This window comes from Cetorhinus maximus, chromosome 11 (assembly GCF_964194155.1).
Source record: "Cetorhinus maximus chromosome 11, sCetMax3.hap1.1, whole genome shotgun sequence".
Lineage (NCBI taxonomy): Eukaryota > Metazoa > Chordata > Chondrichthyes > Lamniformes > Cetorhinidae > Cetorhinus > Cetorhinus maximus.
The window spans coordinates 29,628,329-29,652,483 of record NC_135889.1 but is presented as its reverse complement, the minus strand read 5'-3'; the positions used below and the strand labels follow the sequence as shown (position 1 = coordinate 29,652,483).

The following is a 24,155-nucleotide window of genomic DNA, read 5'->3' as shown; positions in this document are numbered from 1 at the left end:
AAAGAGAACTGTTTACTTTGCTGTAAAATATTCTACCTCAAATGTTAATATAAATTGTGTATTATTATGTTACAAGGCCATCAAGATAAACTTGGCGTTGCAGAGACCAAGCTTCTTCACACACTGCATTGGATGCTGCTGGATGCTCCTTTTGAATGCAGTAATGAGACCACAGCTGCCTTCAGCACTGGAAGAGGAGGGGGGTCCAGCTGGTCTGGGAGCAGCAGTGCGTTTGTACACCAGGTGGAGAATCGTGGATCCCCAGGCCAGCCTGGACAAGGTAGTGTCACAGAAGAGGAGGAGAATACAAGACCCAAGCTATTCACAAATTCAATGGCCACTGTAGAACTGTTTGTCTTCTTGTTTGCACCTCTTGTCAACAGAATTAAGGTACATTAATAAATACATTTCATAAATTTCTTGAACCATGTACGTTTTTGGCTGTTTTGAAAACCAGCATATTTTATTGAGCTAATTCTTCTTAGTGTTGCTCCACTGCTAAGTTAAGATAGCAGCTCACATAATGGTGTTAGTGTGATTCAACTGCAATCTGTGCAGTGTGCTTTACTCTAAATCGTTATAAATCACTAAACCTTTATAAATCACTGGTTAGGCTTCAGTTGGTTTAGCAAGAATGTCAAAGCAGGGATAAGGGACTTCTATTGCTTGGAGAGATTAGAGAAACTGAGGTTTGTTCTCCATAGAGCAGGAAAACGTAAGGGTCGAGAGGTAACAGCTCTTCAAAATTTAAAAATGTTTTGATAGAGTCAATAAGGAGTTTTCCATTGGAAAGATGGGTTGGTAACCAGAGGATAATTGGCAAAGAACCAGTGGGAAGGTGAGTTTTTTTTTTACACAGTGAGTTATGATCTGGAATGCACTGCCACAAAGGGTTATGGAAGCAGATTCAATAAGGACTTTCAAAAGGATTTGGATATATACTTGAAAAGGAAAAAAATACCAGGCTAAGGGAAAGAGAAAGGTAATAGGACTAATTATATAGCTCTTTCAAACAGATGGTGTAGACATGATGGACCAAGTGCCCTCCTCTTTTGTGTATGATTCTATAATTTAGTGTAATGCAGGTTTTTTATCATTCAATATTTGAATTTCAGCTTGTTGCCGTCTTAGTGGTATTGTAGCCATATATTACACGTCATAATGGCATTTTATCTATACGTTTATTACCAAGTAGAAGATGACTTTGGCTGATTAAAGCAGCGTAACATGAATTTACTTTATTGAGAAATCTTGAAACCATATTTTAAAGGTGCTGCATACTAGGCTTCTTTGGACTATGAAGAAGCATATATTGACCTACAAACATAGCAGCATTTCAGAAGTAACTGGAACACAATATAGTCAAATGATACCAAGATTCAAAAACCCTATATGAAGATTTTGCAGCAAATTTTCATGCTACTTGCAGAGGTTCAGCATGAGCTATGTTGCCTAATCTGTGATTTACTAAATACCTTCCAACATAATTGTAATGTAAACTATATTCTTTCCTGTAGTTGCACAGGAAAAAGGATTCTTTAAAAAGTATAATAAGTGCCAGTTTAATTTGCCTAGCAGGTTTGTGGCACAACAAACTGCTGTCTCACTTATGCCAGTCACATAGAAAACTCATTTTTGTGAGCAGTCCAATTTGCCGTTGAAATTTGGAGCCTGCATGAAAATAGTAAAATTCTAAGTTTGAGGAGACTGGAGCACTGTGTAGCCAAATTATAAAGAGACTCTAAAACTATAACAATTTTCCAACAAATTTGTGCTACGTTAGACAGAGATTCAGTTTGAATAGTGTGCTGTGGTGGGGAAACAATGGCCTTGTGGTTATTTTCACTGGACTAGTAATCCAGAGGCCCAAGCCAATGCTCTGGGGACATGGGTTCAAATTCCACCATAGCAACTGGTGAAATTTAAATTTGATTTGTAACTCTGGAATTGAAAAACTTTGTCCCAGTAATGACCATGAAACTACCATTGATTGTCATTAAAAATCCACCTGGTTCACTAATGTCCTTTAGGAAATCTGCCATCCTTACCTGGTCTGGCCTACATGTGACTCCAGACCAACTGCAATGTGGTTGACTCTCTGAAATGGCCTAGCAAGCCAAGGGCAATTAGGGTTGAGTAACAAATGCTGGTCTCGCCAGCTACACCCACATCTCATTAAGGAAAAAAGGTCCATACAGTGCCATTGACTCCTATTGAACTTTGGATACACACTCCAGTGCTAATTTTGAACTAAAGGAAAAATTAACAGAGCATACCTGAAACGTTGAAACAAAAATAATCCATAAAGATGAATCATTGATTGTCATCTTGTAAAATGGCAGAATTCATAGCTGGTTTTAATTATCTGTGCATCAGTTATTTGCTGATAGTAGTTGCCTGATGCACGTATGGCCTGATCCAATATGGGCCATCTTGTGATGCACAACTGTATTGAAAAAGCATACACTGTGAAAATTTGGATGAAAATAGACATTGATGAAAATGATTATATTTGCATTAACAGTCAAAAGTTAAACTAAATTTCCATAAGATCAACTAAGTAATAACAATTGTGATTTAAGCATTTTAATTTTTTTGATAAAATCCAGTTGATTGTATGAAAATAATTTACTCACTATTTCACATGAATGATGTGTTATTTTTATTGTTTTTTATTAGGAATCAGATCTTACCTTTCGCCTGGCGAGTGGTCTTGTGATTTGGCAGCCAATGTGGGAGCACAAGCATCCTGAAGCACCTGCATTTACTGCTCTTGTGAAACCAATCAGAAATATCGTTACAGGTAAGAAATAATTGACAGCTATTTACATGATATATTTTAAAAATTCCCGCTTGCATCAAAACTGCATATAACTAAAAGACCCCTACGCATCTTAACATGTTTGTGTAAAATTCCTTTGTTCACTGATATAAGAGGGATCCCATTTAAAATAAAACAATGATTGCCTCTATTCAAATAACAAAGGGGTTCTATATGAACGGGTAATGCAATTGTGTACTAATATTTCTGTGCAATTTCATGGAGTTTTTAAAAAGAAAGGGAATAGTATTTGCTGTATGTGACATCTTCATCTATAATCACATTGTTGGATATTTTTCTCATCTCCTACCCTATAGTTTGAGCTATAGATACATTTTAGAACTGAGTATTTGGCAGTGGATTTTAGACTGCAGAATTCAGCTCCGTAGTGTTGGTGATTTCAGTAACAGGGGAGCTGGTTGAGTTTAAAAAAAAGCAGGGGCTGAATTTTCCCCCCGTTGGGGGGGTGGTTGATGGGCGGGCGCATACAGGTGCGCTTCCGATCGGTGCCCCCGATTGGAGGCACGTCGCCATTTTATGTGGGCGGGCCAATTAAGGCCCTCCCAGCGTGACATCCGCACAGAAGTGCTATCCGCTCCCTGTGCGGGCAGGGGGGAATCCCAAAATTGAGAGTGCTCTCTTTCGCGCATGCGCGTGAAAGAGTGCACTCATCTCCCTGAGGCTAAGTGCTCAGGGAGATCGGCTCTAAATGTAAAAAAGACAAAAATAGAAAAATAAAAATAAAAAATAAATAAAATTTCCCTTACATGTCCCCTCATGTGACAATGTCACATGAGTTGGAATATGTCCATAATTTTTACAAAACCTTTATTTAAATTTTGTAAAGCCGACATGAAACCTCATCCCACCCGTGGATGAGGTTTCATGTCTTTTCTAGTTCCCGCTGGGGCCCCTGGCCTGCCCGCCAACCTTAAGGTTGGACAGGCAGGTCCTTTAATTACTTAATTGACTCTCAATGGCCTCAATTGGCCATTGACAGGTCGGTGGGCACGCAGCTGATTTTGCTGCACCTCTGCCTTCCTGGAAATTTAAATGGGGCGCAGTGACGTTGGGGGAACTCCCAACGTCACCGCGTGTTATTTTACACGTCGGCGAGCAGGCCCCGCCCCTGCTGTTAGTGGAAATATTGGGTAGTTGCAAGAGCTGTGGAATGTTAGTTAAGTCCAGGAACTAGCCTTGGATGTTTGAAAGGTATTGTGTGTTTCTGAAAGGCCTCTGAACGCACTACTTAATCACGGTGATGGAGGTTATAGTTGCAGTTCCCCTTGGGTTGTAACATGAGAGGGAGATGGACCAGAGGCAGCAAAGAAGACAAGATGCTTCCAGAGGGAGGAGGAGGAGTGCTCTTATTCAGAGGCCTAACCCGCTCAGGTCTTCAGGGAGCATTTCCCCTACCTGCACCCAAACCAGGAGCAGTGTGTTCAGTGACTGCACTTCATCAAAGAGAGTATCACGGAACTATATAACCTCTTGGAACCTCATAGCAGGGTGAGGAAAGCGCTACCAGTGGCCATCAAAGTGACCATGGATCTGAATTTTCCAAGCTAGTACAGGTGGCATTGCTAATGTATTTTGGTTTACCCTCCATCGCTGCATCTGGGACATAGAGAGGCAATGTACGTCCAGAAGGAGACTTAGTTGACTTCTCTATAAATAGAGAGAAGCAGAAGGAGTGGATACATAGTTTTGCCAGAATAGTGAGATTCTGAGCGTTGCAGGGAGCCTTTGACTGCATGCATGTGGCTTTGTGGCCGTCACGCTTGGAGACATACTGACACCACAAAGGGGAACCGCTCACTCAAAGTGCACATGCAGTCACACCCAGAACACCATGCTAGTGAATGCCTGTTATCCTGGCAGCAGTTATAATGTCTTCATCCTGCACCAGCCTGCAGTTCCAGCCATTTTTGAGCCTCCATGTTGAACCAGAGGATGGTTGCTCAGCGACAAGGGCTGATGAGCCCCTCCAGCACCCCACCATACAAGGACAGTGCTCATACAGTGAAAGCCATGCTGCAGTGGGGAACATAGAGCTCACCATTGGCATCCTGAAGCAATGGTTTTCTGGGGATTCATTTAGGGGAACAGCAGTCTGATGTTATGCTGAAGGACAGCCTGTCTGCACTGTGGGTGTGCCCATTTCCTCCTCCCTTTCTCCTCCTGATCATTGAAGCCCGGGGCAATGGCCAGAATGGTCAGGTTGTGGAAGCTGCAGCGGAGCACCACAGATTGGAATACCCACTCCCAGGAACACTGATCACTGTTGATTCACCATGTGCTGATCCTGCCTCCATGCTACCCCTTAGAGTCCATGCAGTGTCAATATCTGAGTTGGCAGCTGTGAGCATCAGATGAAGTGACAAGTGTTTCACTCCCACAGGCCCATTTTTCCTCCAGGCATTCATCCTCAGGCATCACTGGCTGGCCAGGTGATTGCTCTTTCATATCTGTATTCATAAATGTACAAGGGGAGGATTGGGGTGAGGGAAAACAGGGGTCATGGAATGCAAGACATTCATGGTTACACTATCTGCAGCTTGTACATTGTATCAGATTGCAGGATAAGGGTGATGTGGGGTTTCAGAATGAGTGTAAGGCTATTATCCTGGATGGTTTCAGTGATGCGACTCTCCATGATTTCAGTGATGGCTGCTACAGTTATCCCTAGCACCATATCTCCTCCATGGGATTCAGCACATACAGTCATGCCTGCCACATGTTGGTCTGTTGCTGCTGCTTATTATGAACCATCCTGTCCTGCAGAAGAGAGGAAAGGGTGTCAGTGAGTATGTTGCAATGTATCTGGATAATGTACATGCCACAACTGAATATCTGGCAGCATGTGCAAACTGTGAGATATGAATGTGCAGTCTTCAGGAGTGCTCCATGTCCGAGGATGAGTTGAAGCATATGAATGTGGGATTTGAGTCATGATTGATATACATATGTTGGCGGGCAAGTGATGGAGGTGCGGTGATTACTTTTTTTTATTCTTTCATGGGATGTAGGCATCGCTGGCAAGGCCAGCATTTATTGCCGTCCTTAGTTGCCCTTGAGAAGGTGGTGGTGAGCTGCCTTCTTGAACTGCTGCAGTCCATGTGGTGTAGGTACACCCACAGTGCTGTTAGGGAGGGAGTTCCAGGATTTTGCTCCAGCGACTGTAAAGGAACAGCAATATATTTCCAAGTCAGGATGGTGTGTGGCTTGGAGGGGAACTTGCAGGTGGTGGCGTTCTCATGTGTCTGCTGCCCTTGTCCTTCTAGATGGTAGTGGTCATAGGTTTGGAAGGTACTGTCTAAGGAGGTTTGTTGAGTTCCTGCAGTGCATCTTCTACATGGTACTCACTGCTGCCACTGTGTGTTGGTTGTGGAGGGAGTGAATGTTTGCAGATGGGGTGCCAGTCAAGCGGGCTGCTTTGTCCTTGATGTTGTCAAGCTTCTTGAGTGTTGTTGGAGCTGCATTCATCCAGGCAAGTGGGGAGTATTCCATCACATTCCTGACTTCTGCCTTGTAGATGGTGGACAGTCTTTGGGGAGTCAGGAGGTGAGTTATTCGCCACAGGATTCCTAGCCTCTGACCTGCTCTTGTAGCCACAGTATTTTTATGGCTAGTCCAGTTCAGTTGCTGGTCACTCATAACCTCCAGAATGATAGTGGGGAATACAGCGATGGTAATGTCATTGAATGTCAAGGGGCAATGGTTATATTCTCTCTTGTTGGAGATGGTCGTTGCCTGGCACTTCTGTTGCACAAATGTTACTTACCACTTATCTGCCCAAGCTTGGATATTGTCCAGGTCTTGCTGTATTTGGACATGGACAGCTTAAGTACCTGAGGAGTTGCGAATGGTGCTGAACATTGTTCAATCATCAGCGAACATCCCCACTTCTGACCTTATGATGGAAGGAAGGTCATTGATGAAGCAGCTGAAGATAGTTGTGCCTAGGGCACTACCCTGAGACTGACATGTAATTGCTGAGCTTATCTTTCTTTAACAGGGTTTGATATTTGCAATTGTCCAGTCCTCTGACACCACCCCTGAGTCTGAGGAAGATTGGAAAATTACGGCTAATGCCTATGCAATTTCTGCTCTTACTTCCGTCAATATCCTTGGATGTATCACATCTGGTCCTTATTAACTTGAAGTATAGGCAGCATATCCAATACCTTCTCCTTATCAATTTTAAACCCTTCAAGTGTCAGAACTATTTCCTCTTTCACTAAGAATGATTCCAGGGGTAAAGAACTGTAGCTATGAGGATAGATTGGAGAGGTTGGGACTCTTTTCCCTGGAGAAAAGATGGCTGAGAGGAGACTTGATAGAGATATTCAAGATCCTGAGGGGTATGGACAAGGGAACATCAAGAACTAGAGGGCACAAATTCAAAATAATTGGCAAAAGGAGTATATGTGATGTGAGGAAAAGTTTTTTCACCCAGAGGGTGGTTGGAGCCTGGAACAAACTTCCTGAAAGGCTGGTGGAGGCAGGCTCGCTGGAGGTATTCAAAAGGGAATTGGATTGCTACCTGAAATGAGAGAATGGGCAAAGTTATGGGGTAAGGCGGGGGAGTAGAGCTAGGTGGAATGTTCTTTCTGAGAGACAGTGCAGACTCGATGGGCCAAATGGCTTCCTTCTGCACTGTCAAGGTACTGTGATGAGCTGGGCAGCATCTGCTTCTTTGGTAAAGACAGATGCAAAGTATTTATTTAATACCTCAGCCAAGCCCCCCGCCTCCATGTATGATCCACCGATCTGTCTGTGCCCTATTGAACTGTGCCCTGTACACCAAAGTCTAGGTCGTTCATAGATACAGGAAGACCAAGGATTCTAACACTGACCCCTGGGGAACCCTGCTATAAACCTTCCTCCAGTCTGAAAAATAACCAAACAATCCCTTTTTTGGTCCATGACTGGCCTCACTCCTCCTTTACCACCGTTTTACAATTTATTTGCTTATAGAAGATTTTTGGATTCCCTTTTATGTTAACTGCCAGTGTGTTCTTATACCCTCTCTTTGCTTCTCTTATTTGCTTTTTCAATTCCCCTCTGAACTTTCTATATTCAGCCTGGGTCTCAGTTGTATTATCCATCAGACACCTGTCATAAGTACACTTTTTCTTTTTCATTTTAATCTCTATCTCTTTCATCATCCAGGGAGCTCTGGATTTGTTTGCCCTACCTTCCTCTTTCGTGGGAATATACTTCTCATGGAATTTTCCATGCCCACTGGCATCAGGCGTATTCGGCGGCGTGAGCGGACAATATGGTGAGAAGGCCAAAAATCAGTTTCACTACATCCTGAAACCAGTTTTTGATCGTCCACCCAGCCGTTGTTGGCAGGCCGCATTTTCCGACGTCCGACGTCCGGAACCTCATTGTAGTACATCTGCATATCATTATAAGGCCAGCCTGATGGAATCATCTGCCCATGTCAGCATGATTGCACACCGATGTGTTTCACAATGGCATGTAAATATTGTGCACTTGGTGGGCTACACTTCGGGAGAATTCGGAGATGAGTACATGGTGATGATGTGCAGCACTTGCGAGGTTCACCTGTTGGACTTCAGGGTTGAGGCGACTTGCAGGGGTAGTGCAAGGGCTGCCCTGCGGTTGAGGCGCGTTGGATGGGGGGGGGGGGCAAGGGCAGCCCTGCGGTTGAGGGAAGTTGTGGGTGGGTGGGGGGAGCAAGGATTGCCCTGCAGTTGAGGTGACTTGGGGGTGGGGCAAGGCTTGCCCTGCAGTTGAAGGTAGTGCACAACCACGTGCAGAGTAGGGGGAGGAAAGCGGCCACACATTAAGGAAACCTTGTATAAAGTGACCATTCCTCTGCAGCTGAGACAGTTCAGACACAGCCACATTGACATTTGTGGAGTTGAGACTCTAGCTTACCTGCCGACTCAAGCAACACAGGCAAAAAAATGCCACCAAGTTCTCCAGAGCTTTTCTCACTCCTAGGGCACAGACTGCAAACTAATGAACGTTTTAGTGGACTGCAGAACAGTTGGATGACTGGGCACGTTGTACAATTTCCTCGCTAAAGCTGGCATGGAACAGTCACTGGTGGAGGCACTCACAGTCCCTTGCAAAGTCATCATTCCGATTTGGACCAGTCTCCCCCATGGCTCAAGCTAACAGCAGCCTTGCAGTGTGAGTTAGGAGAATGCATGCGCCTGAGCTGAGAGCAATGGAGCAAAGCTGCCTTCAATTGGTCAGGTGGAGTGGAGCAGAGGAGGGTGGTGTTTCAGGCAGCCATGCAGCGCTCTAAATTCTGGCCATTGAAGTGGTGGCCAGTAATGTCTGGGATGCATTAAGTGGCCTTCAGTCTTAATCAAGAGAGGCTCTTAGGACACGCAAGCTAACCCACGTGTATCTCTCTCTGATCCTGCAGGAGGAGTACATCAGGAGCATGGAGCCTGGTTACCTAGCTGTATGCCTCATGAAGACAACAGGGTAGAGAGCAACAGAGGTGCCTGGCCACGCAAAGGGAGGAGCAGCACCCTCAGGAAGGATGGCTGGGGCTCCCACATACGCTGCCAAAGAGCCACAGCTAGCCGTCGCTGGATGTCGTCTAGCTAAACCCCAGGTCTGTAGACGCCGTCTTTCATTCCTGCAGATGACCGAGAACCAGTGTAGCCTAAGTCTACAGGTGTCAAGGGAACTGGTCAGTCACATCTGCCAGCTGCTGCAGGATTTGGCACCATGGGGGCATGGAGGGCATCCACTGCCTGTGGCTGTGAAAGTGACCATGGCACTCAGTTTTTACACCAGCGGCTCCTTTCAGGGCTCCATAGGTCACCTCTGTAGGATACCACAAGCCTCTACCCCACAAATTCACCCATGAAGTCATGGATGCCAGCTTCGCGAGGGCATACAACTTTGTGCATTTCACCTGGGATCAGGAAAGCCAGGATGCAAGAGCGATGGGATTTGCCCAGATCTCGGGTTTCCCATAGGTGCAGGGTGCCCTCACATGGCGCTCAGATCTGCGTCACAACAAGCGGTCAACTGCAAGGGCTTCCACTCGCTGATGGTGTCGCTGGTGTGTGACCATCACAAAGGCATCCTGCAGGCCTGTGTACGGTTTCCAGGGAGTGTCCATGACTCCTACATTCTCAGTCAGTCACAAATGCCTGACGTCTTCCAGGGTCCACAGAGGCTGCAGACATGGCTCCTCGGGGACAAGGGCTACCTGCAGAGGACGTGGCTGATGACACCCATGCGATGGCAGAGCGACAGCACAACGAGGCTCATGTTGCAACTCGCACTTGGTGGAGCAAACCATCGGGATGCTGAAAATGAGGTTCCCGTGCCTGAACTGGTCTGGTGGAGCCCTGCAATAGCGTTCACAGAGGGTGTCACGCATTGTCATTGCCTGCTGCGCCCTTCACCACCTGGTGCTGCAATGGGGAGAGAAGCTTTCCGAGGAGAAGATGGAGGAGCTGCACGCTCCACACGATGAGGAGGACGTTGATGAGGATGAGGAGGTCCTCAAAGGCAGCGATGAGGCCTTTGCATTGGTTGGACGAGGCAGGTATGCTCGGGAATCCCTCATAGCTGCTAGATTTGTGAGGGATGATGACGACCTGCAATGAGGGGACACCATAGACCCTCACATTGCATCTATTAACGTTTGACTCTAGTCTGGCTTATAGCAGCACAGATACCCTCTGTGATAATGCTCCTGTCATGGTTTGCAGTGGAGGCCCTAATAGTCACTCGATTGCAGGAGGATGATGACAGTATGCAGTGAGGACACTCTATGGATCTTCACATAGCCTCTGAGAATGTCTGACTACTGTCTGGCTGAGGGCAGCTCGCTTGCACTCTGAGATCAGGGTCATATCCTGGAGACGCAACCATTAAACTTTAAAAGCACCTGGTCCTTTGTCCACCTTCAGTGCCTGAGCCCTTCAGGAGCACAGCATCACTGGTCATAGATGCTGACGAGATGGGGACCAGCTCCACCTCAAAGGTGCTGAGAGCACACAGAGAGAACGATGGAACTCTGTGACGCCTGCCTACAACATTCTATCAGCAATGACAAACATCATCGAGGTGCAGGCATCAGTAATGTGTCCAGGGAATGAGAGGTCAGATCATCACTTTGATCTGAAGGCTGCATAAAGTGAAGGGAAGAGGCCCTGGACTGAGACACCAGCTTTTATCTTGTGCAGAAAATTTCACATCTGAGTGACATGAACACTGCTCATCAGAACAAGAAGCCATAGGCAGGGAGACATTCTTGGGAGTTTATTTACAATAGTGAACATTATTACAAATGATTAATACCCGTGTCCATGCTGTGCAACTACATCTTCTTAACCTTCCTAACCCTGTCGCTACATCTTGGTGCACTCCAGATATCCATAGCAGAAGTGGAGGCAGCCTGCTGACTGCTACACCCTGTCTGTAATGACCTTTGCGGGCCTCCTCTGGTGGACCAAGACTTGGAGGGTCCCAGTCTGCATTCCGGGTCCTGCTGTATGGCAATGGCACCCTCCTCGACCTGTGGAGCTGGAGCTGCTGGGGTCACAGGAAGTGGGGAGTCAGCTGGGCCGGACACTCTGAGTCACCTGGATGGATGGCTCCGGGGTGTGCACCTGCTGATCCTCCTCTCTACGGGTGCCCAAGGGCCCTCGGCTGACTCCTTGAGGAGAAGGGGTAGCTGGAGTGAGATCGAGCTGCCTGGCACCCCTATCGCATACACACTGTTGGAGGCCAACTATGGCGTCAGCGATGAAATTCAGCCCGTGCAGCAGTGCAGGAGCGACATCCTGGACCAAGGTCTCCATGGCAGCCGCCACCCAACAGTGTTAACCTTGGTGCTTTGGCATGCCAGCGCTATCATCTCAGAGTGAAGGCGGGCAGAATCCTCCATCGTGCCTTGCGACCTGAGGAGTGTAGCGGACAGCCCTTCCTGATGTTCCCTAGCTTGCCTTTGCAGCTCTGGCAACTGAGACATGACCGAGTCCAGAGGCTCGTCATCCGACTCAGACTCAGCAAATTTCTGGCCTCCACAGCTTTCTGAGTGCTGGACACGTGAGAAGTCCCTGCCGCCCTTGCTGTAGATCAGAAAGTGCAACGTGCTCACCAGTTTTTGATCTCGAGGCTACTCTAAAGCTAGGTCCCACTGAGGTATGTATCTCTGCGCTGGTGGAGGGTGTGGATGAACGCTGTAACAGGACTTCAATGAGGGTGCATCCAGATTCCTCTTCAGACGTTTCTTCGGGGCTTGATTGGAGGCCCTGGATTGTGGGCTTCCTTCAGCTGTTTCCCAGATGTGCCTCCAAGGGGAGATAATTAGTGCATGGCAGTGGCCTGTGAAAAAGGACACTTCACTTGCAGCATGGTTGTCTGACGGATGTTGCACTGCTGGATCCTCACTTGGTAGAGCAGCGCTGACCTCACCATCAACACAGGACTGGTCCAGATCCTTGCCGGCGAGCTTCATGGCTCTGTTTTCAAAGTCCGTAAGAACCTTGATTTCAGGCATTCCTCCACCAGTCTACGGCCTCTCCCTCTTGTGTGCCTGCTTCCCTGCATGAATAGAGATGGAACAAGTGTAAGCAGGGCACCTGCCAGTCCAGATGATAAATATGCCATGTCATGGTGAGCGGTCCCATGACGGGATGAGGGCGATGAAGGTATGTGTGAGAGAGTGAATGGTGATGTCTCTTGAACTGGCAGTGAGTGAGGTCCCTGTGGATGTGTGATGGTGTGAGAGTGTGAGAGTTGAGAGTGATGGGAAGAGTGACTTAACCTGGCAGAATGAAGGAGAACATTCATCCTCTTGTGGCACTGGGTGTCTGTCCTCTTTTGCAGGATCTTAGTGCTGATCACTGCTGCCACTGCCTCCTATCCTGGATTGGTAATGTAGCTGCCCATCCTGTGGCCAGAGCAGGGGTAGAGGACATCATGGTGGGCTTCCACTGTGTCCAAAAGGCGCTTGGGGGATGTTTCATTAAACCTGGGGGCTGCTGCTTTTTGTCTTTTGGGGCCATGTCTTCCGTGCAGCAGTCATGGACTGGAAGCACTTAGAGTTGCGCACGGAGCTGCACATTAAATATGGCGCCTGGCATAATGAAGCGGCGAGGTGATGGCATGGCAAGCGAATGACAGCCTGTCCTCCTTTGAAATGGTTTATTTCCCAGGAATACATAATTAATGTCATGGGATTGGGGTGATACGGTATAAGAAGCCGACATTGCAGCCGGCGGATAAAACGTCACTTTTCCTGCTCACTCCCGCACTTAGCCTGGGTACAGTCAAGGGGAGGAATCGTCCCAGATTTGCACTATCTCTTTAAAGGCAGCCCATTTTTTAGTTAATTTTGCCTGCCAGCCTTTGATTCCCATTTATTTGGGCCAGTTGAATTGAAGTTGACTTTCCTCCAGTTAATTACAATGATCACTGTCCCCTTAATGTTCCTCTACTGATATTTGCCCTACTTGGGCTGGAAAAATAATGCTGTAGAAAATTCTCCTGAATTCCCTCTGGGAACTTGTGCCCCTCTCTTCTGTTTATATTAATATCTCCATCTATATTTGGATAATTATTCCATAATTCTGGCACTTCTCTGTAAATTCCTTGCAAATTTGTTCCTCCACAATGTTGCCACTAGTTGCTTGCCTATAGACTAAACCAAGCAATACAATTGCACCTTTTTTGTCCCTTAGCTTTAGCCAAATAGATTCTGCCCTTGACCCCTCTGGGACATCCTCTCTTTCTCTCTCTCTCTCACTGCAATGTTCTCCTTAATCAATACTGCCACCCTTCCTCCTTTTCTATAAACATTGTAACCAGGAAAATTTAATACCCAGTCCTGCCCTTCTTTGAGCCAGGCCCCCATTATCGATACAACATCATGGCCAGGATTTTCCCCTCGGCGATTTGGGGGTGAGGCCTAGTCGCCAAGGAGAAAATGACACGGGATGACATTGGGAAGAATCCCCGACGTCATCCCGGGCCATTTAAATTTTTAGGAAGGCGGGCGGACAGCGAAATCAGCTGTCCGCCCACCGACCTGTCAATGGCCAATTGAGGCCATTGACAGGCTAGTTAAATATTTTAAGACCTACCCGGCCAACCATAAGGCTGCCGGGCAGGCCAGGAGCCCCAGCAGGCTTCTGAATGTTCATGAAACTTCATCCGTTGGCGGGATGAAGTTTCATGTCCGTTTTGTACAAAAATAACAAAGTTTGTGTTATTTTTTAACATGTCCCATCTCGTGTGACATTGTCACATGAGGGGGACGTTAATTTTTTAATGTTTCTATTTTTAAAGTTTTTTCCACTGTCAATATTCTCCCTGAGACAGGACTTTGCCTCAGGGAGAAGTGCATGCACGCGAAAGAGCGCTCTTTGACAGCTGGGGAAGTGCTTCCTGTTGGGGATGCCGATGGGCGGGCCTTAATTGGCCAGCCCACTTAAAATGGCGGCAGGCCCCGTTTCAGTGGCGGGGGTCAGCTGCCCGTCCGCCGCCAAGCCGGTGGGGCCCGCCCGTCATCCGAGGGCAAAATTCTGCCCCATGTGGCTATCCGCACCTGCAACTCACCAATCTTATTTATAACACTGTCCATATTCACATGCATCGTAACCCTAATTAAGACTTTGTTACTTTTCCTCTTATGCTGAACCCATCTAACATCTTACTATTTCCTACTCTAGTGCTTCCTGTCTCTCCTAATATTCTGCACACCTTAGTATTCCTCTCTAGTATTATCTCATGGTTCCCACACTCCTGCCAAGTTCATTTAAACCCTCCCCGATAGTACTAGAAAATCGCCCCAGAAGAAAATTGGCCCTGGCTCTGTTTAGTTGCAACTTTTCTGTCCTCTAGAGGTCCCATCTCTCCCAGAACTGATCCCAATGTCCCAGGAATCTAAATTTCTCCCCCTTGTACTAACCTTCCAGCCACACATTCATCAGCTTTATCCTCCTATTTTTATACGCACACATGGTACCAGGAGTAATTTGGAAATTACTATTTTTGAGGTCCTGCTTGCTAATTTCCTACCTAGCTCCCTAAATTTTCACCTCAGGACCATATTCTTCTTTTTACCTATGTTATTGGTACCATTATGAAGCATGACCACTGGATGTTCACCCTCCTCCCTCAAACTCCTCTGTAGCTACGTAGGACATCTTGAATTTGGCACCAAGGAGGCAACATGCAGCTTGGGCTGCAGAAATGTCTGTTCATTTCTTTAACTATTGAATCTCCTATCACTATTGATTTTCCAGTCTTCTTCCTGTCCCCCTGTATAGCTGAGCAAGCTGTGGTGCCATGGACTTGGCCCTGGCTTCACTCCTAGATGAACCAGCACTTTCATCAGTATTCAGAACTAAATACTGGTTGGAGAGTGAGATGCACTCGGGGGACTCCTGGACTATCTGTCTGTTTCTTCTTGACTGCCTGGTGGTCATGCATTTCCTCTCTCCCTGTATACTCTTAAGCTATGAGCTGATCACATCTATAAACGATGCTATCCATGAAACTCTCAACCTCACGAATGCGCCGCAGTGCCATCAGTTGCTACTCAAGATCTGAAACCCAGAGCTTTAGCTGCTTCAGCTGACAACACTCCCTGCACATATGGTTATCAAGGGCACAGGACACATCCTGGAGTTCCCATATGGAACAGGATGTGCACTCTAGGGGAGGAATCTTCTACTTCTACCAGCAGTGGAATCGTGGTGGGCAGGGAAGCAAGATTTGGTGGGAGGCCACAAATCAGTTTCCTGATGGCAGCAAATTAGTTGGGAATCTTGTTCTCCTGGCTTTCATGGCAGCTTAAAGGCAGGCCAAGTGACCCACAGTGGTATGTTGGGAACTCCATTTGCATCTCATGGATGCTCCTTAAAAGGCCAACAAACCGGAATTTTGTTCACCCTCTAAATTAAGCGCCCCGCTAGCGGGAATTTAGAACATTCACTTTCACAGCTGTGCATTAGTGGCATGTACCAAGTGAGGTAGACTTCATCCTCGACTTTGAGGTCAGTAGACGCTGCTTTTGCCTTCCTTTCACACCATCACTGAAAGATATTGGCTGTATGTAGCACAAGCTGCCCCAAGGCTGGGCTCGGTAGGGCTGAGAACAAGACAGGACTTGAGGGAGTTGAGGAGCAGAGTGGAAGAGTAGTTGGCTGTCCAGATGTTGTTTAAATATGGCGCCTGGGTGTTGGAGCCTATGAGGTAACGGCGGGGTAAGCTACTTCTTGCCCGTCCCACCACGAGATTCGACCATGCTCTTTGCAGATGCATAATTAATGAGCTGAACAGCGCAAGATCTCATGTGTTCAGCTGCCCCAGTCTCCAGCGGATGTCACTCTGACTTCTGCTCCTGCCAACAGATTTAGTCTCCAGAATGGAAGATTCCACCCCAAGAGTCGGAGCTGCCCTGCCATTCCTCCATCTATTAGAGAATAAAACTTACTTGTTTAAAAAAAAGACTCACCAGCTACTCACTTTTTTATAATTCGTGCATGGGATGTGGACGTTGCTGGCTAGGCCAGCATTTATTGCCCATCCCTAATTGCCCTTGTTCAGAGGACATTTTTAAGAGTCAACCACATTGCTGTGGGTCTAGAGTCATATGTAGGCCAGACCGGGTAAGGACGGCAGATTTCCTTCCCTAAAGGACATTAGTGAACCAGATGGGTTTTTACAACAATCAGCAATAGTTTTATGGTCATCACCAGACTTTTATTTCCAGATTTTTATTGAATTCAAATTTCACCATCTACCGTGGTGAGATTCAAACCCAAATCCCCACAGCCTGGATCTCTGGAATACTAGTCCAGTGACAATACCACAACGCCACTGTTGTGCTGGTGTCAGTTAAATATAGGGAGATTAACTGAAATGTTTTACTGAACCCTTATTATTTCCCCAAAATTGATACTTTTTATTTCCCAACTCCTTCGACTAACTCCCTAACTTTAGAAAAAGGGAAACAAAGCTACAGTACTCACCAACCAATAAACTCACAGCCTTCCTGTGATGCCAGTTTGATTTTTTTTCCCCCATCACTTCAGTGATCCTGACTTGCATCTCTCTGCTCCTGACCTGCTTCACAATGATCCTGACCTGCTTTATAGTGATCCCAGCTTGCTTCAGTGATCCGGACCAGCTTCACATTGATCCCTGTTTACTTCACTCTATTCGCAACATGATTCACAGTAATCCTGACCTGCTTCACAGTGATCCCGATCGGCTTCATTCTGCTCTTGACCAGATGGAGTTTTCTAGAAGTGAAGTAGTTGATGATGCCATTGCCAAAGCATGTCAGTTGTTACCAGAACTGAAATTTGAGGAGGTTAAAGAGGTATACATACTATATTTGCTTTGTGATGAGCCATAGTTCTATTAGTATTGCATGGAGGTGCAGTTTAAAAAAGGATGAACAATTGGCACAAATGTAAACTTAATTGATGGCGGAAATAAAACACAAAACCCTTTTGTTTGCAAAAAAATGTTGAAAGTCACTGAAATAATAGAGCCAATGCATTCACCAGTAGTTTTTATATTGACTATTGTTGCAACTGATTACTTAGCAATGCTAGGTGTTAAAGGAATGTCCATATATTTGGAAATAGTGGGCAGGAAGCCCTTCCACCTTAAATGACTTTTTAAATAAAGCACCTATTTGACGTGGCAGTTCCTACAATGCTAGGCTCCACACACAAGTGACTAAAATTGCCAGAGTTTTAGCAGGACAGAAATTCTGCCCTGTTTCTGCTGCTTTCTGCACAATTTACACCCTTCGAATGGGTAAGCAACAGTGGAAAATCTGAACCCTTGCTGGTGAATTATGACTTTTCCTTTCTAGCTAAGAGAACTTCACCCTTAAACAACAGAGGAACATCTTGTGATTCTGATAAAGCTGGAACAACCGTGAGTGTTCAGTTATTTAACTATGTTTTGTTTACTACTGCTTTTATATCATTTAGGACAAGAGTGCACCATTCAGTTTCTCAAGCCTATACTGCCATTCAGTGAGATTACGATGATCTGTATCTTAACTCACATTAACTCATATTTAATTGTGCAGCTTTTTTCATTTTCTGGATAATTCTTTAACTTTCTTGACTATGTACACAAGTTATGTTAACGTATTTCCCATACCTATGTATACCCATCACACAAAAAAATACTAATGCAGAGCAAATAAATTGCGGTAATAATTTGCTTTGGGTTACATTTGGTGTTTAGTGGCATATTCATCAAGTTTGCTAAATTGAAAAAAAAATATATATATAGCCCTGATTCTGAGAGTCCAGGGAAATCAGCTAACCAATTCCCTATGGTGTGGATACATCTGCAGTGGGAAGGCTGGCCACTCTCAATTTTACAAGGTGCATTCCTTTGACTAGGCTTTGCGAACATGGATGATGTGTATAGGGAAGTGGGTTTAAAGCACAATCACAATATAAAGAGCACAAAATAAATATTAGAGGTGAATTTCCTCAGTTTTTCCACTTCACTGCTGTAACTTTGATGCGTGTTTGGTGGAAACCCTGCCAAAGTTACAGAGCTGGAGAGGGAGAATCCTTTACAAAATTCAGCCCCAGTACTATTTTCATTCATTCTAGTATCGACTGTGCTGATACTGGTTAGGCATGTTGAATTGTTATAAAAACTTGATAGATGGTACTTTAGTTTGAATAGAGGAAGTCATATAATGTTTACAGCACAGACGGAAGGCTTTTGGCCCATCGTGTCCATGCCAGCTCTTTGCAAGGGAAACTCACATAGTCACTCTCACCCACCTTTCCCCCAAACAATTAATTATTGTACAAACAATTATCCAATTCTATTTGGAAGGCTTCGATTGAAACGGCCTCCACCACACTCTCAGGCAGTGCATTCCAGAACCTAACCACTTGCTGTTTTATAAAGTTTTGCCTCATGTCGCCATTGCTTCTTTTGCCAATCACCTTTAATCTGTGCCCTCTTATTCTCGATCCTTCCACCAATAGGAACACTTTCTCCCTGTCTACTCTATCCAGACCCTCATGATTTTGAACACTTCTATCAAATCTCCTCTGAATCTTCTCCTGCAAGAACAGCTCCAGCCTCTCCAATCTATCCATGTAACTGAAGTTCCTCATCCCTGGGATCATGCACATGAATCTTTTCTGCAGCCTGTCTAATGCCTTCACATCTTGCCTGAAGTGCGGTGCCCAGAATTGGACAGAGTATTTCAGTTGAGGCTGAACCAGTGTTTTATACTGGTTTATCATAACTTCCTTGCTTTTATACTCTATGCCCCTAAATATAAAACCCAGGATCATATCTGCTTTATTAACCACTTCCTCAACTTGCCCTGCCACCTTCATTGATTTGTGCACACATACACCCAAGTCCTTCTGCTCCTGCTCTCTCTTAAGAATTGTACCTTTTATTGCATTATCTCTCTTTGTTCTTCCTACCAAAATGAATCCCTTCTTTGCATTAAATTTCACCTGCCAATTGGCGCTCATTCCACCAGCCTGTCTATATCCTCTTGAAGTTTATCACTATTCTCCTCACAATTCACAATGCTTCCAAGTTTTGTGTTATTTACAATTTTTGAAATTGTGCTCTGTACATCCAAATCTGCATCATGCATATAGATCAAGAAAAGCAGGGATCCTAACACCAAATACCTTTCTCCAATCTGAAAAACAGTCATTCACTACTCTTTTTTTGCCACCTCAGTCAATTTTTTATCCATGCTGTGACTGTCACTTTTATTCCATGAACCCTAACCTATGCTGTTATGTGGCACTTTATCAGATGCCTTTTAAAACTCCATATATGCCACATCAGTGCATTACTCCCATCAACCCTCTCTGTTATCTCATCAAAAAACCCAAGCAAGTTAGTTAAACATGATTTTCCCTTAACAAATCTGTGCTGATTTTCCTTAATTAATCCGCATTTATCCAAGTGCCTATTAATTGTGTGCCAAATTTTAATTTCTAAAAGCTTTCTCAACATCAAGGTTAAACTGAGTGTGCAGCAAGATCTTGGGCTTACACTATGCAGGATTCCTTGTAGAAAAACAAACCGAATCATGACAATGCATTCATTACTGGAAATAGTTGCATAAAGATTTCTTTGTGGAAGGGAATAGCACATACTTTCAAACACTTTTCTGCAACTCAGCACACCCTCAATATCAGAACTCAGTTCAACTTGCAAAGGTGCACCTTACCAGTTGTGAGCAATGTGTTGGAGCTCTGGTGTCTATGCCATTGTGTTGTCTTTTTTCAATAGTTTGTGTGAAAAAGAAATACATTTAACATTGCGCTTAGCAGCTAGTGATGTAAATGCAAATTAGTCATTATTGTTTGTTTCAAATCTTCACACATTTGTTTCCCTATGGGCAGTAGTGGGGAAGTGTTGAAAGGATTAGTAGGCTGATTACCAACTTGCTTGAACCACAACATGAACACTTCTTCCATGACCAGCAATTCCTGGTGTGGGACTTGAACCCAGGACTTCTGACTTAGAGGCAGGGGCACTACCTACTGAACCATAAAGGCCACAATGGTTATTGTGATGTATCTTGAAAATAATCTCATTGCTTTGAATTAGGTATGAACATGCCAGCATAATCATTTAAAAGTTAATTCATTTACTCAAATGATTCAAAGGGTTTTCAGGTGGTTTGTGAAACTGTTCAGCTAGACTCTGTACCTCCAGAGATCAGAATGCAGAGCTGCCATCAAAGAAATTCGTTTGAAGCAGCAGGTGCCTCCCAGGACAAAGGAACCACTAACTCCAGGTATTGCTGCTTTTCAATTTAATGTTAGTAAGTAATTGCATTGTCTTGTGAAAATTAGTTGATATTCCATGGTTTAACTGACAGAATAAATAGTAAAGATTTTGTACTCAGAGTTGAAGCAGCTTTTTCTGCACTTATTTTTCTGTTAACCCACATCCTTCATTGGCTTATATTGGGCGGAATCTTCTAAGTCCCACCGAAGTGGGTTTGAAGCAATCTGGACATGAGAGCGTTGGGTCAGTGGGTCGACACATTTGCATCTTTTGGGTGGGCGAAGTACGGAAGTGGCAAAATGCCCGACAGCAGCAGGTAGCAAATACTTACTAACAAAGAGTCTATTGAATGGAATGTGGAAGGTCCTGCTGTGATCTTCCCGGAGTGCAGCCTCCCACTGAGTGATAGCTCTATGGAGATGGTCGCCCGGCAGGAGGCTGTGGGGTGTATTTTTTTTTTCTTGAATGGTTCTGAAATGGGACAGCTTTTCGCTGCCCCGATTGGTTGCGGACCATTGGAGCTGAAGGCTCCATACCCCTATGATGGGTCCGCAAGCAGGAAAGGCTGCACCTGCGGCCCAAACAATTCCTCCAGAGGGGTTCCCCCTTCACTTCAAGAGTGCTGCCAGTTTCAGCCCTCTTCAATTGTAATTTTGATGCATGCCTCTATTTTGAGGCACCCTCAGTCTCTCCTTGCTGAACAGTGCCCACATCTCCTGGTGGAGCTGCTGGCCTTCCAAAGCTGCAGACCCTCTGATTAGGTCTTCAGCCTCAGGAACTTGCCTGCCATCTTTAATTGGATGGGGGTCCTGGAGACAACCTCTTAATTGGCTGTTTCTGGGAAGATCATGCAGACAGGTGGGATTCACGGACCATCAGGGATGAGACCTGCATTTATCCTCAATGGAAGAATATTTTCAAAGGTGGCAAGATTTCAGGTGGTCACACTGACAAGCTATTGACATTATAGCTATTTGACATTAATTGGAAGGTCGGACCATGATGTTTAGGTCAATCATTTGTTTTAAAACATGTTGCATAATTGTAGTTCTAGATCTGCTAGTGACAAATTATCTAAGAGTTCTGCCCCAAGCTCAGTTGGTAAATTTACACTTATAACCTTCAGTTATAGTCTTGCTTACTCCCCAGTCACTCAACAGCCTGTTACAGACCAAAAGCAATGGTGGCACTTCATGGTCTTCTATAAGGCCTTGCGCAGGCGCAGCAACCTGGATTGCTAATTCAGGCTTAATTCTCTATTGACAATCTGTTTTCTTCACATGGGCCCTATAATAACATTGGGAGGTGTTTGAGATGCTCATAATTCTGTCAAAATAAGCAGCCATTCAAGAATAATTTTGAAAAACCATGATCCAATTAAGAAGTGATAAGACTGTCAAAATTAAACGGTCATTCAAAAATCACTTCAATAAACCATTATCCTCTTAGAAACTCAGGAAACTGTCAATATAAGTAAACTCAATGTCCACTTGGCAGTCGTGTCAACACCTGCTGAACTGAATCCATTAGTGAGTTTGAAGCTCGGCCAAGCTTTCATAATGAGATTCCATTGCACAGCTGTGTCAACAAACCTCCAAAGCTGAATACATTAAAGCCTTTGAAATCATTCAAAGAGCTCAGCCATCTGTTCAAGCTTTGAAGCAATGAAACAAATGTCTGAGCTCTCAAAAGAGTGCAGCCATTTGTTCAAACTTTGTGAGAGAGAAACAGATAGCTGATAGGTCAATCAATGAAATGATTAAAGGACAGGGGAGCTTGTCACAGTCAAATCTGAATTTCACTATTGTCCAATAGAAAAGAGCACTTTATCCATGGACAATGTATCCGATGACTTTCAATGTATTTTCTCTGCTTTCCAACTCAGTGGAATTACCGTTGCTTCTTTCCACTATTACCCATTAAATCGTGCACATCAGTGTCCCTCTTGTCAACCTCAGCCACCATCCATGAGCAGAAGGGTGGTTTGTCTTACTAAGTCAAAGACTTGCAGAGTGTTCCGGGAAGATGAGGAGGGACCATTAGGAGTAATAATTTAGAAATGATTGTGTGAGAATGGTTTTCACTCACAATGGAAATGGTCATGTTATCAGAACTGTCGTCTTTGCTCCAGATTTGGAACCATAAAATAGCAAAAAACAGAAAATTGAAACTGTAAGACAAAGAAAGAAAGGGGAAAGATGAAAGTAAAGCAAGAGAAAATTAAATTTGGCTTCATTGTTATCTCGCTGCAAGTCTAGTGCAAATGTAGTCTCTGCATTATTTGCTTCCTCAAGTCGAAAGTTTAAGGGATGCAGACTTGAACAGATCGGGTGTACAATTAGCTTAGCTATTGGTCATGAGATCTAGCTGGACTGTCTGAAGCACTATAAAGATTCACTGTCTCTACCTAGTAGTTCAGGATCAACCTGGTGTGTAAAGGTAATTGCTGGCTTCTGTTGTAATGTTGTTTGTTCAGTGTCTCATTAAGAGGTTTGGAGGCTTGTGTGGTTGAACATTGTTTCTTGATAATCAATGACTATCTACATCTCCCTGGTACAGTCCTTATTATGTGCTGTCCTCATGCTGGCTTCTGCTAAACTATTACTGCACTCACAATCTACCATTATATGACTCTTAACATCATAATGTGGGTGGTACTGTTCTCCAGTCCCACATTAATCTTTGCTATGCTGAACATCCTTATACTACACCTCCACCCCCCCCCCCCAAGTCTTTATCCAAACATATTTACAGTATAATCTTTCTTTACATGCCACCCTTCCTCCCCACCCCCACGCCTCCTCACGTCCCTGATTTTATAAATTCAGATGGTTTGGAGGATTGACCATTCTTCCAGATCTCTTTCTTGTCACATTCAGAGGAGTGGTAGTCTCAGTTACTTCGGGAAAACTTTGTCGGTATGGATTTGAAATCATAGTATTTAGTGTTTCTGGTACTTGGGTATCTCCATCTGATTTGCTTTTTGTGCTACTTAGAGTTGTTTTTCTCTTTATCAACAACCCATCTGCTTTGTTCGGACACCATGGATTTGTCCCATTCCTTCCAGAGGGAATGTTCACTCCATTCATTTATAGAGTGGACTTGAGTTTTCTTTTTCCATGGTGTCTGCTATATTCTTCCTGGAAGTTGACTTTACAAAAATGGAAACTTCATTTCCACTTGTTTCACAATTTTACCCAAATATTTGTTTACTCTCTTATTTTCCAATTCTTTTTCAAGTGTATTAATCTTTTCATTCATCTCAGCAACTTCTGTGGTGAGTTCAGTTGTCTTTGTTTCAGAGTTATTTGCAAATTCCTTATACAGGTTAACGAGTGCACTCCGTTCCATTCAGAATTTTTCTTCGATGATCATGACTGGTCCTTAGACTCGTTCAGTTCACTCGTCAGATCCTCATTCTGTTTCTTATAATTTTCCTTATTTGCTTTTAAAGTCTGGATTTGCTCTTCCATACTGCGCATCTCATTTTTCATATTCTTCAGATTGGATCGAAGTTCAAGAATTTAATTGCTCTTTTGTCAAT

The 24,155-nt window shown here is 44.7% G+C and overlaps 1 protein-coding gene across 1 annotated transcript in view; it reads left to right on the top strand.

The window, feature by feature from the left end:
* Nucleotides 1-24,155, top strand: part of unc80 (unc-80 homolog (C. elegans)) — a 535,199-nt gene that overhangs the window by 43,134 nt on the left and 467,910 nt on the right. The window contains exons 4-7 of the mRNA XM_078551715.1: nt 77-390; nt 2,680-2,803; nt 17,676-17,746; nt 20,488-20,618. Of these exons, the coding sequence (XP_078407841.1) occupies nt 77-390; nt 2,680-2,803; nt 17,676-17,746; nt 20,488-20,618 (640 nt within the window). The remainder of the gene's footprint in view (nt 1-76; nt 391-2,679; nt 2,804-17,675; nt 17,747-20,487; nt 20,619-24,155) is intronic.